This window comes from Ovis aries, chromosome 17 (assembly GCF_016772045.2).
Source record: "Ovis aries strain OAR_USU_Benz2616 breed Rambouillet chromosome 17, ARS-UI_Ramb_v3.0, whole genome shotgun sequence".
Taxonomy (NCBI): Eukaryota; Metazoa; Chordata; class Mammalia; order Artiodactyla; family Bovidae; genus Ovis; species Ovis aries.
The window spans coordinates 55,091,435-55,104,436 of NC_056070.1; the positions used below are offsets into that span (position 1 = coordinate 55,091,435).

The 13,002-nt window shown below is 50.0% G+C and overlaps 1 protein-coding gene across 4 annotated transcripts in view; it reads left to right on the forward strand.

Annotated features, from left to right (window-relative positions):
• Window positions 1-13,002, forward strand: part of CUX2 (cut like homeobox 2) — a 275,147-nt gene that overhangs the window by 236,521 nt on the left and 25,624 nt on the right. For all 4 annotated transcript variants that reach the window (XM_042234612.2, XM_042234614.2, XM_042234615.2 and 1 more), the window contains 5 exons: window positions 1,917-2,040; window positions 4,357-4,433; window positions 5,305-5,371; window positions 6,840-6,888; window positions 10,627-10,731. In XM_042234612.2, the coding sequence (XP_042090546.1) occupies window positions 1,917-2,040; window positions 4,357-4,433; window positions 5,305-5,371; window positions 6,840-6,888; window positions 10,627-10,731 (422 nt within the window). The remainder of the gene's footprint in view (window positions 1-1,916; window positions 2,041-4,356; window positions 4,434-5,304; window positions 5,372-6,839; window positions 6,889-10,626; window positions 10,732-13,002) is intronic.

Below are 13,002 nucleotides of genomic sequence, written 5' to 3' on the forward strand. Positions count from 1 at the left end.
GAAGACAAAATGGGCTGAGGCCCGTCAAACGGAAGCATGACACAGAGTCACTTTTCAGGAAACAACCACTTTCACACTCCCCCATTTCTCAACATCCTCCCTTCACCCTTCTCCCCCGCATTGCCTAGTGAGCACCTGCTGCAAGCCTGGCCCTAGGCAGGGTCTTCTGGGGAAGACTTACAGTGACTAAAATAACAGCATTTTGATAGCTCTGGTCCTGCACCTGGAATACCCTTCCAGCTACCCTGACAAGCCAGGACTTGGCAGTTCTTCAGCCCCTGCTCATATGTATGCCTCTATGAAGCCCCTGAGGTTCCCCAGCAAAGCCATCACCGCTTCCTCTGAGGTCTGAACGTCCTTCTCTATGAATAATATTAATAGAAGCTGTGGAAATTGCCTCTTGAGAGCATTTGCTCTGTGTGGTGTGCTTTTCACACAGCAGCTCACTGGCCCCATTTTACAGATGGGGAAACTTGAGTCACAGAAGCAGCAGGTACCCAAGTAGGGAATCAAAACAAAAAATCTTGACCTTGGACCTGGGCTGTGTTTCTTCTTGAGGACCCTTATTATTCTGCATCATGATGGTCAAACCTTGCTTTTCTGTTCACTGCTGTGGCCTCCACATCTGGAACATTCCCAGACCATGTGTGTACACGTGTTATGTGTGTCTTATGCGCTGACCTCTCTGCCAGCCTCTCAGGGGACTCACTCTACAAACTGCCCAGCTCTACGCTCACCCTCCTGTGCCAGGCTCACAGTAGAAACTTTATAACCAGGACAGAATTTAACTGAGTCACGTGGACCCGTGGTTGGGAGACCAAATTTTGGAGCTCTTGAGCCACTCACCCTCGATAGCTGGCCCCTGGGCATGTCTCTCTCCATGAATTTAGTGCCAAAGGCACACACTGATCTCCAAATGAGCCCTCATAGCATTCACAAAGATGGACCTGGTGTCGGCCCTGCCCCAGGGCACCTGCAGGTGAGGGGTAATGACCGACATCTGAGTATGTGCCGTCAATCATGGGGAAGGGAAAGCAGTGTGGCAGGTCCTCAGTAGGTTAAATCTGGAGTTCCCCTGTGACCCCACCATTCCCCTCCTAGGATATACCCTAAAAAACTGAAAACAAGTGCTCAGACAAAACTTGTACGCAAATGTTTATAGAAGCACTGTTCACAGTAGCCAAATGATAGAAATAATCTAAATGCCCAGCAGTGGATGAATGGAAAAACAACAAAATATGATATATCCATAAAATGGAATATTATCCGGCCATAAAAAAGGAATGAAGCACTGACCCATGGTCCAATTGGAATGAAGCTCAAAGACATGTCGAGTGAAAGAATCAAGTCACAAAAGGACATATGCTATGATTCTAGTGATGGGAGATATCCAAAATACACAAATCCATAGCAACAGAAAGCAGAAAATTGGTCAGCCAGGGAAGGGAGTGAGGAGTGTCTGCTTAATGGGGACACGTTTCATTTTGGGGTGATGACAGCGTCCTGGAATTACTGACAATGATTGCACAGTATTTTTGACTATACTACATGTTACTAAATTGTGTATTTTAAAATGGTTAAAATGGTGAATTTTATGTGTATTTTACCATGATTTTTTTTTAATCATACAGAAGGCCAAGGAGGCAGGGACAGGTCTGAGAGGGCAAAGGAACCTCTGGGTGTGCCGCCCAGGGCCCACATGATGGGAGTCTGACTCTCTTATGCAGGTGTTCGCCAAGCCTGCAACCCAGCCAACCATGGTGGCGGCAAGTCTGACAGCTGTGCTGTCTCCAGTGCTGAGTCTGGGAAATTGATTCTCCTCCCAGAACCACTGATCGAGCTGGTTTGCAGAAAGCGGCTCCAGTCGTCACGCCGCTCTCAGCAATGGGCAGTTTTCCCTCTTCTTCTTCCTTCAGAGCAGAGAGAGGGGACGTCACCAGCCGGGCCCACGCTGACCGAGGCGAGCCGCCTCCCAGGCATTCCCAGCAAAGCCCTCCTGACAGAAACTTTGCTGCAGAGAAATGAGGCAGAGAAACAAAAGTGAGTTGGGAAGGACGGGCGGGCCCCTGCTGCTCCATCTGTCTGGGAGAGGGGGCCTGGAAAGTCACCCCTGCCAGGGCCCATTGGGAATCCAGATGCAATCTGAAGATGCAGACGCTGGCCTGGGTTCACACCACGTGTCAGCAGCTCAGTGACCTGCCCTGGGCCGGTCACGTTGCCTCACTGAGCCGCAGTTTCCCCATCTGAAAAATGGGGGCTAATGGTGGTATGTTAGTCATGGTTCCCCAGAGAAGCAGAACCAGTAGGATTTTTTTCTTTTAATTAAGAGTTGTATTTCCAGGACCTACCTAACTCACATGATTGAAGCTAGCAAGTCTGAATTGGTAGAGCTGGCCAGCAGGCTGGAAACTGTCAGGTAGAAGTCAGCGCTGGCTGCCATCTTGAGACAGGATTTCTTCTTCAGTTTTGTTCTTAAGACTGTCAACAACAACAACAACAACAATTTTTAAAGGGGGATTTCCCTGGCAGTCCAGTGGTTAAGATTCTGAGCTTCAGCTGCATGGGGCACAGGTTTGGTCCTTGGTTGGGGAACTAAAACTAAGATCCCACATGCTGTACAGCATGCCCAGATTATTTTTAATCAAAAAAAAAAAAAGTTAAGACCTTCAACTGACTAGATGAGGCCCACCCCTGTTATTGCAAATACTTTCCTTTACTTAACATCAACTGATTGTAGATGTTAATTCCATCTACAGAATCCCTTCACAGTGTGTGACTGCATAACTGGGTACTATAGCCCAGCCAAATGGACATATAATACTGACTGTCACAGGCCATATCAACTCCTAGTCTGCCCTGAGAATGAATGAAATGAAATGGCCCCTCTGAATGCTTAGCTCAATGTTCACACGGCCCATGTCAGTAAGCATTTGCCTTTACAGTTAGTGCAGTGTTGATAAAATATGCATTCTTAGGGCCTCTCTAGGACAGTTTCATGATGATCATTCCATATATCTTTTCTGTTATTCACTTATTTCTTCATCCCACATATTTATGGAACCACCTGCTGTGTGCCAGGCACTGTTCTAGGGAAGAGCTGCGAACAAAATGCACAAAACTCTCTGCCCTCCTGGACTTTACTTTCTCATGAGGAAGACACAAAAAAGATAAATAAGTAGTGTACTAGATGATAAAGCTTGTGACAACAGATAAAACAGAAGAGGGAGCAGACAAGACGGGCCAAAGTGTTCAATAGAGCGTTAGAGGAAGTCTCACTGAGAAGGTGTTAGAGGAAGTCTCACTCAGAAGGTCCAACTTTTTGCAACCCCATGGACCGCAGCACACCAGGCTTCTCTATCTTTCACTATCTTGCAAAATTTGCTCAAATTCACATACATTGATTTGGCAGTGCCATCCAACCATCTCACCCTCTGCTGCCCCCTTCTCCTGCCCACTCTTTCCCAGCATCAGGGTCTTTTCCAATGAATCGGCTATCGCATCAGGTGGCAAAAGTATTGGAGCTTCAGCTTCAACATCAGTCCTTCTGATGAATATTCAGGGTTGGTTTCCTACAGAATAGAGTGAGCAAAGCCCTAAGGAGTTGAGGGAGTCTTGCAGGCATATGGGGCAAGGAACAGTCAGTGCAAAGGTCCTGAGGCAGGAACATGCCTGATGTGTTTGAATGGCAAGGAGAGGAGAGGGCAGGATAAGATCAGGGTAAACAAGGCCCCTTCCCTGGAGTCACTGAGCCAGAATAAGGTAAGGCTCAGGCTTTGCATAATCCCTCCCCCAGCTCAGTGAGAAGTCTTCTTTCTCTGCTGAGATGCTTGCCTCACATCTGAGTTAGGCCACAGTGGGCTGGCAGGGCTTCCCAAACTCCTGCCACAGAAAGGGAAAAAAATTGCCTCTCCAGGGGACAATAAGAGTAAACAGTGGTATTGGAATTCTGAGGGCTGGGCGCCATGCTGAACGTGCCTCATAGTACCCACTGAGGCAGACTCCATCACAAACCCCATTTTTATTATGTATTTATTTTGGGCCATGTTGGATGTTTGTTGCTTTGCACCGGCTTTCTCTGGTTGCAGCATTGGGGGCTACTCTTCACGGTGGTGCTTGGGCTTCTCACTGCGACAAACCATCTTATAGATGAAGAAACTGAGGGCCAGAGAGGCAGGGTCACTGGAAGCTTAACTGGGCATCAGCTCTAATGGAGGCCACACTGTCAGCAAAAGAGCAGGGCAGCCAGGTGCCTGCGTGTCATGGATTCATTAAAAAGCCCCAGGTGCAGATTACAGGGAGTGGGTGAGGGCATAGGAAGCCCGGAGGGGCTGGTCCACACGCCAGGTGTTTTCACAGGGGCCTTCAAGAAGTACAGATCACTTTGGCAGCCAGACTGGGGGAAGCCGAGGAGAAGATCAAGGTCCTACACTCAGGTGCGTATCAGGCACGTGTCCCCTGCCCGCACATCACCCCAGCCCGTCAGTCCAGGAGGGCCAGTGGGAAGAGGAGGGGCAAGGACACTAAAGACTCAGAGGGCCAGAAAGGCGTTTGGGAAGGGAGAGGAGAGACCTGCATTACCCCCCGGGGATTGGAGCTCCAATTCCAGGGGTCATACTACTATGGAGAGAGGGTTTGAGATAGTATTAAATCAGGGGCGGCAAATGCAGTGCCCGCTGGGGCTGGACAAGCACCCAAGCCAGCTGGATCAGAGAGTGCAGTAGGGAGGAGGGGAGGGGTCTGGGTCAAACTGGAGAACCCAGGCCTCATCTAAAGAGGCGGCCGCTGCTGAGTCTCAGCCAGGCACTGCCCAGTACGGCCAGTCCCTTCCGCTCTCCTCAAGAAATCAGAAATCTGGAATGCTGTGAGAAATCCTTATTTATCACGCATGTATCTATTGACTTTGTTGTTCGTCCTTGTCCCCCTCACTTCTAGGCAGGACCTCAGGGTGGGTGAGCTCATGGAAGGATGGCCCCACCTAGGTCCTGGAGGGACCTCAACGTGTTAGGGGCTCATACCCCGGGTTCTGGGACCAGCCAGCCCCTCCACTTACCTGGGTCCCCTGAGCTTCATGGACTCCCAGAGAATGATATCATCTGCCCTCCCTTCCCTGGCCACTCCACAGCCCTCCCACCAGCTTGACGCCCTTGTAGGAGCAGGAAACTCACTAACTGTCGCCAGTTCCGAGAGGAAAATCATTGCTCACTACCCCAAGCCTCATTCTGCCTTCTGGGCTCTACAGAAGGGGAGAGAGTTCCACCTCCCTGGGGACGGAGGACCTCACCCTGGCGCTCTAATTTTTCTCAGCGTTAAAGGCCACGCAGACAGAGCTGCTGGAGCTGCGGCGGAAATACGACGAGGAGGCAGCATCCAAGTAAGTGAGCGCCTCCCCCCGACCCTCCCAGACCTGCCTCCTCCTTCTGACTCTCCTCCCTCTGATTCTGCCTGAGGCACTCATTTCATACCCTGTGTTCCACACTCGCACACAGCTGCTCACCAGCCATTCGTGGTGCCATCCACGCGCCACAGACCATAAAGGACACTCTGGGTTGCCAGCTCGGCCCACTCGACTGCCCAGAGGCTTCTTGTCCCATCCTCCCGGCGCTGTCCCCACTCCCCAGCCTCACAATCCAACCCCCAGGGCCAAGTGTCATCTTCAGTTATTCTGGACTCAATGTTTCTTCGGGCTCTAAGATATCACTTAATCCTCAAACACGAATATTTAGCACCTACTGTTTACCCGCTGCTATGCTGGGTCCCTGGAGGAAACATCAGAACATGGCCCTGTCCTCAGTCAAGGAGAAGAGACAGATACTAGCTGATGTATAGGAATAAATTCTTTCATGTGCAGATACTGCTGAGCACTTATTGTATGCCTGACACTGTTGGGGGCACATAGTAAATGCGATGAAGGGAAAAATCGAGAGAGCAGCAAGAGAGAATGACAGGGAGAGGTGGGTCCCGTTATCCAGGGTAGTCAGGGAGGACTTCTCTGAGGAGATGACCTTCAGAGCGAGACCTCAAAAACAAGAAGGCGATGGGCACATGATGAAAGCTGGGAAAGGTACTCTGGGCAGTGAGAAAGCCTGTGCAAAAAAAAGGCCTTGAAGCAGAACATGCATGAATCACGAGTGTGACTTTTAGTCACCACATGTTCCTCGCAGACCACCCCCTACCCCACACTAGACGGAGGGGGCAACCGAGGCGGATAAGGCCTGTCCTGATCCTCTAGGCCCTGCCAACCCAGAGGTGTGGGGAGGCAGCAAAGTAAATGAGGGGAGTTGAGGGAGGCCTCCTAGAACACGGCAGCTGGGTTTACAGCTCAGGACCTGGGGACTTCCCTGGTGGTCCAGCGGTTAAGACTTCACCTCTCAGGGCAGGGTTGTGGGTTCAATCCCTGGTCAGGGAGCTAAGATTCCACATGGCCCACCGTCAAAAAACAACAACATAAAACAGAAGCAGCGCTGTAACAAATTCAACAAAGGCTTTAAAAACGGTCCACATAAAAAAAGTCTTAAATAAGCAGAAATAAAGCTCAAGCCCTGTCCTCTTGAGGAAGGCCTCAACAGAACCACAGGCTGGAGGTGTAGTTCAGTGACAGCATCAGAGGGTGGACCCCCGTGGGGGATGAGGGGTCAGGCTGCCTGGAAGGGGCCCAGTGCTAAGGCCCCATTTTCATTTCCCTGCAGCCTGACCTCTTCAGTAGGAAGGATGGAAGGCAGCCTCCTCACAGCCTCCATCGCAAGACCCTTGGGTTGGCAGGGGCTGGGGAGTTTCAGGAAGGGCAGGGGCCCTGGGACCTGCCAGAATCCCTTCCTCAGGGCCTCATCTTTCTGTCTCAGGGCAGATGAAGTCGGCCTGATCATGACCAACCTGGAGAAAGCTAATCAGGTGAGGAGACGTTTGCTGGGGCTCACTGGCCCAGGGTGGGGGGAGTCCCGGGCTGGGCGGAGGGGAGGGAGCTGAGTTCAGTCAGGATTCATTGAACTACATCCTGTGCTGAGCACTGGGGCTAGGGCATGTCAGAAGGACCCGGCCCCTGCGTTGCCACACAGACAGAACGCTCAGAAATGGGGTGATGCGGGCAGCAGTGGTTGAGGAAGGGGCACCTGACCGAGACTCAGGACAGGGAAGACATCCCAGAGAAAGGTCGTTGAGCTGAGACCTGATGAGTAACTGGAGCTTGCAGAGGATGCATTCCCGGCACAGGGTGGCCCTGGCAAAGGCCACGAAGCAGCCTGCAGAGCACGACGAGCGCCCTTCCCCGTGGAAGAGAGGCAGAGCAGGGACCAGGGGTCCAAGCCCATCCCCAGGCTAAGCTGGGACACGGGTCTCCCCCAGCCGGACTAAGTGAGGAGCCAGGTTCCGCAGAGCCAGGGGCAGTGACAAGGGGCCCGCCTGGGGCTGCTTCTCTCCCTCTGTCCCGACCTGGGGGTCTCCGCCAGCCTCCTCACTCTACCACCCGCTGAGCGCTGGGTGGCCCCCAACCTTCCCTGGAGCTCCCACATCCTCATCGCAGCCCGGATCCCTGGAAGTCCTTCAGCCTCTCTGAGTCTCGGTTTTCGCATTTATAAATGGGGTTCCCACATCCTGCCTCCCTCTGGCTTCAGATGTGTTGCCATCTGGGGGGCTGGGTTGGGCAGGACTTTGAAAGGAGGTAGGACCCGGCCATGCAGGTTCAGTCTGGAGTCCCGCGGGCCCACCACACCTCTTCCCCAGTGCCCTGCGACACAAGCAGCCAGGGCCATGGCCAGGAGGGGTCAGCAGTGTGACAGGGCAGGCAGTCATCTCCCTGGGGGTGGTGAAGGGAGGCCTCCTAGGAGGGGCACTCTGAGCTGGGTTCTAAAGCCCAGGCGCTGCCCTCCCGAGGAATGGAAGAGGGCACGGCGGAGGCAAAGGCCCAGATGCATGTCTGTGGGGGCCCAAGGACGCGGTGCTCCCTCCTCGAGGAAAGTTGGGAAAGAATTTACATTTTTTAGATTGATTTTTTAAGTAGGTAATCCATTTACTTAGTTCAAAACTGAAAAAGCTCCATGAGGGCATAGCCCGGAAACTCCATCTCCCCTCCTTGAACTCGCCCCCAGACCCCCTCCCCTCAGTAGCCTCCGTTACCATGTCTGGGGTCTCCTCCCAGAGAGGCATTCACAAGTCCATGAATATCTACTTTTACCCCTTTTTAAACAGAAACAATAGTTACCAAGTGCACCCTTCTGAACCTTGGCTTTGCTGTCTACGTATCTTAGAGCTCGTTTCGGATCCACGTATAAGGCAGTTCCTCCAGTTTCACAGCTGCGTCATATTATACTACACGGACGTGTCATCAACTAACCCAGGAGAAGGCAAAGTTTCTGTAAAGGACCTGAGAGTATATTTCAGCCTTGCAAGTCGCTGTCAAAACTGTTCAAAATTTTGCCATGGTAGAGTGACAGCGTAGACAATGTGGACGTGAATGGGCGTGGCTGTGTTCCAATAAAACTTTATTTACATAAACAGGCAGCAGGCTGCATTTTGCCGACCTCTGATCTAACTCATACCCTTCTGGTGGTATTTCCAGTATTTTAATCATCATCCTTACTACTGCAGGGAATAACCTGGTACAGATATCACTTCATACATACCCAAGCCGCTACACAGGGCAAGTTCCTAGAAGTGGAACTGTTGGGTGAAAGAGCCAGGTGCTTATAATTTGGCAGATGTGGCCAGACTGCCTTCCATGGGTTAACCAGTTTACACCCCCTTCAGCAAGATGAGAGAGCCTGTTTTCTCACAGCCTCGCCAGCACCATGTGGCATCAAACTTTTGGATTTCTGCCAAACAGGCTTAAGAAGAGAGACCTTCGAGCAGTCTGAATAGGAAGCATTTTTGATAATGTTTCTTTTTTTGAGTATAAAACAAAACCTTCTCATTATAGAATATTGAAAAACAAGGACACGTCACCGTGTTAGTCTTTAATATCTATATTTATTAATACTATCTTAAATGTGAGCAAGAGGATTCTGGAGCAGGTCGTTATTACTTGCATAGTAAAAACCATGCCAGTTTTCCCCAGCTGTTTCCCTGGGGTGATGAGTCGAGAACCAGATATCCTGCAGGTACCGGCGTTTGTGCTGTAGGCAAGGAACCCCCCTAAATATGAATCTGGGTGGTTGTATAGGAGAGGGACCTTCTGAGAGAGGGAGAGAAATCTGCTCTCAAGTATCTTGATGAACAGAAGGGCGAGTATCCTGGGTTTCTAGCATTTGGAATGTAAATACTTCTCTCCAGGGGAAGATGAGACTAGTAACTTTAAATTCATCTTTACAACCCAGAGGATGTCTTCATGGTCTGGGTCTCTTGCCCCCTTGAAATGTCAACAGGCATCTCCCAGGAGGTGAATCTTTGGAGTTCTCACTAGCTGATCAGTCATGTATTGATATTTACAAGGCTTGTCTTTTAGCCCAGATCTCAGATCTCAGTCCCATTTACTCAGAAAGCCCTAACTATGTGGAAACATAAAAATGTTTTCTCTACGACCCCCCACACACCCAAATCCTTTCCCCAAACAAAGCTAACTCCTAACTCGAACTATTTTTGAAATAAGGCAGGATACCATAAATAAACAAATCATTTTAAAGATAAATCAACAAAACGTGTGCATAAATGTGTGTGAGTCTCTGCACATATAGTGGGCACAGCATACTGATTGTTGTGATCAGTGTATAAGTTAAACTTAATCACTTGACCTGCGTCACCAGCTGGGGGTCAAAACACAGCAGTAGCTCTTTTCATTTTAATAGCACTTCAAGATCCCATCCACCTTGTTGTTAGTAAAGGAATCCAGTTACTGACATATTTGTATGTGTCAGGCATCAAGGTGGCATACCTAATGAATCGTATTTTACCACATCACTTACTTGCAGAACAGACTTATGAGGCAGTTGCTCTTATCATCCCCATTTTGCAGACAGGGAAACTGAGGCCAAGGATACGAAATTTCTTGCCCAAGGTCACACAACCAGAAAGAGACAAAGTATAGATGTCTTTCCAGGCCACAAGTCCACATTGTTGACATTTGAAAGCTTCCTTCCAGGCTTTTTTCTTATAAATTTTTGAAGAGTTAAGATTCAGTTTAGTCAGCTGTGGTATACTGATTTTTAGATGAATTTCAGTGCTCCTCCATAGTAGTTGTATTTCATGACCTCTATTTCACAGAAGGAAAACTGAGACCCAGAGAGGGGAAGTAACTTGCCCAGGGACCTGCAACAGCTTGTGGGCTTTGGAGCCAACCTCTGCAGACAACGTGGGGCACAGGAGCTGGGGACAAGCTCTGGCCTTTTGACTAGCCTAGCCTGAAGTTTACTTGGCTGACAGAAGTGGCCTGGGAACATGCGAAAACTTGCCAGCTCATCAAGACAGCACCTCCCTTCCTGCCCTAGTGAAGTGGGAACATTTTAGCTCCACCTGGAGTCCCAAACACAGCAGGGGAACCCAGAGCCAACTCAGGGGCCCAGGACTCAGAAAGAGGACCCCAGGTCCTCAGACCTGCCTTCCCAGCTGTCCCCAGGTGCAGGGGAGCAGTGGAGGGCCAGGGTGGGATCCAGGGTGGCCCCCCTCACCTCTTAACCACACCTGCCCCGATTTCCTCCCCAGCGAGCCGAGGCTGCCCAGCGGGAGGTGGAAAGTCTTCGGGAACAACTCGCCTCCGTCAACAGCTCCATCCGCCTGGCCTGTTGCTCTCCTCAGGGACCCACTGGGGTAAGGATGGTGGCAGAGCCAGAGGGAGAAGTTGGGAAAGGCCGTGTTTGTGGGTTGGAATATGTGGGTGACATTTTGTGGGTGGACTGTGTGCATCTTCATGAAATTGTGCGCATGAATGGGTCTGGGCCTCTTTGTGCATACAGTGGGCATAACATCTTTATTACCAAAGTCAGTGTGTAGTTAAATATAATTATCAATGCTATGACTTGCTTCGCCTGCTGAGGGTCAATCACAGCCACAGCTCTTTTTTTCAAGCTCAAGCTTTGTATAGCTTGAGTCCATATACTTTGGAGTTTAGTCAGGCCAGAGAGGATCATTCTTATGCCAGAGGCCCAGCTGGAGCAGGATAGGAGTTTGATCAGTAGAGCAGCAGTGCAGTTTTGATGGCTGCCACCAGGTGTCGCTGTTGTCCCCCTGGTCTCGACCGGCTTGGTGGATGTGTGGGGCCACATCAGGGTGATTCTGACAAGGTCTCCCAACTACCTGCATGTTACAAAGAATCAGTCTATTGTCATCAACCTTGAGATTCCTATGTTAAGCCAGTTAGGGCATCTTTCTCATTCCTCTTAAGTTGGTGCCCCTTTAAGGTCCTGGGGACATTTCCTGCCAAGGGATTTTAATCAACACCACCCTAACCTAACCTTCTGTCATATAATAAGAATTTTCATTGTTCCTCTCCCAGAAAGCCTGACTTCTTTATGTAAATTGGTCCTCCTTTCCAGATTCCTGCTTATCAAGGAATAAGATTCATGTTGTTGATGTTGTTGAATCACCAAATTCTGTCTGATTCTTTGTGACCCCATGGACTGCAGCACACCAGACTTCCCTGTCCCTCACCATCTCCCAAAGTTTGCCCAGGTTCATGTCCACAGAATCGGTGATGCCGTCCAACCATCTCATCCTCTGTAGCCCCCTTCTCCTCCTCCCTCTATCCTTCCCAGCATCAGGGACTTTTCCAATGAGTTGGCTCTTCACATCAGGTGGCCAAAGTATTGGAGCTTCAGCATCAATCCTTCCAATGAGTATTCAGGGTTGATTTCCTTTAGGATTGACTGGTTTGATCTCCCTGCAGTCCAAGGAACTTTTGAGAGTCTTCTCCAGCATCACATTTCAAAAGCATCAATTCTTCGGCATTCAGCCTTCTTTATGGTCCAGCTCATGCAATTCATGATTGCTTCCATAAAAACAGGTCTGCTCCAGGGTGATTTGCAGTTTCCATCCATGAACCTGAAGAGGCCACAGAATTTTCATTCCACCTGACACCCTGATACACAGACCTGTGTGTCTGTATCTTTCTATTTAAGTATTTGAATGAGTCTCTCTGAACATGTGTTACTGTGTATATGTGTGTGTCTGTGACCTCTGGGCAAATAACTGTATCCTTAATCTGACTGCCGAGTTTCCTCATCCATACAAATAAGATCTGCTTTGTAGGGTTGTTGAGAGGATTACATGGCGTTTGGCTTACCATCTGTGCTCAGTAACCAGTTCATGCGATGTTATTATTAGTAGTGTGTTTGGGGAATGTCCAGGGTATTTCTGCCCATGACAGCATGTGGCGTCTGAGCACACACATGTCTCTGTGTGTGACGACGATGTGTCCCCTGCATATTTCCGTGTGTGTGTGCTTGTCCACGTGAGCGCCCCCACCGGCATATGTGTCAGTGAGTGCTGTGTCCATAGGTGTGTCCGCCTGTACCCGTGTCCCAGGAGGCAGTGTGCGTGTTATCAGCATGCTTGATGTCTGCACGACCCAGAGAGTGAACTCCAGAGAGACTGAGAGCGAGAGAGAGCTCATGAGGACGCCTCACAGAGAATTTGCCAATGGTTCTTAATTAACCCCCGTGGAACCCAGCAAATGCCTGTGCTAATCAACCACGGGAAACTTTGCTGGTTTTGGGGGGTGAGCTTTTCTGAGCACAACAGTGGCGCTCGATGCTAATTAATTTAATGTGTTAATGGCATCCGCTTCCTGTTTTAATTGGCATTTATCTCCATGGAAGAATAGCTGGGGTTGGTAGTGGTCGGTTGTTTTTTTTTTTTTCTTTTCCTCCTTTGTAATGCTGCTTAGATTCTTTTGTAACTGAGCTCAAGGACAGCCTGACTTCAGGTCCTCTCAAACAGAAACCTCTTTATCTTCATCCATGGCCATTTCTTAAAACCTAGAGAGGCCATGGGAGAAGGCAATGGCACCCCACTCCAGTGCTCTTGCCTGGAAAATCCCATGGACAGAGGAGCCTGGTAGGCTGCAGTCCATGGGGTCTCTAG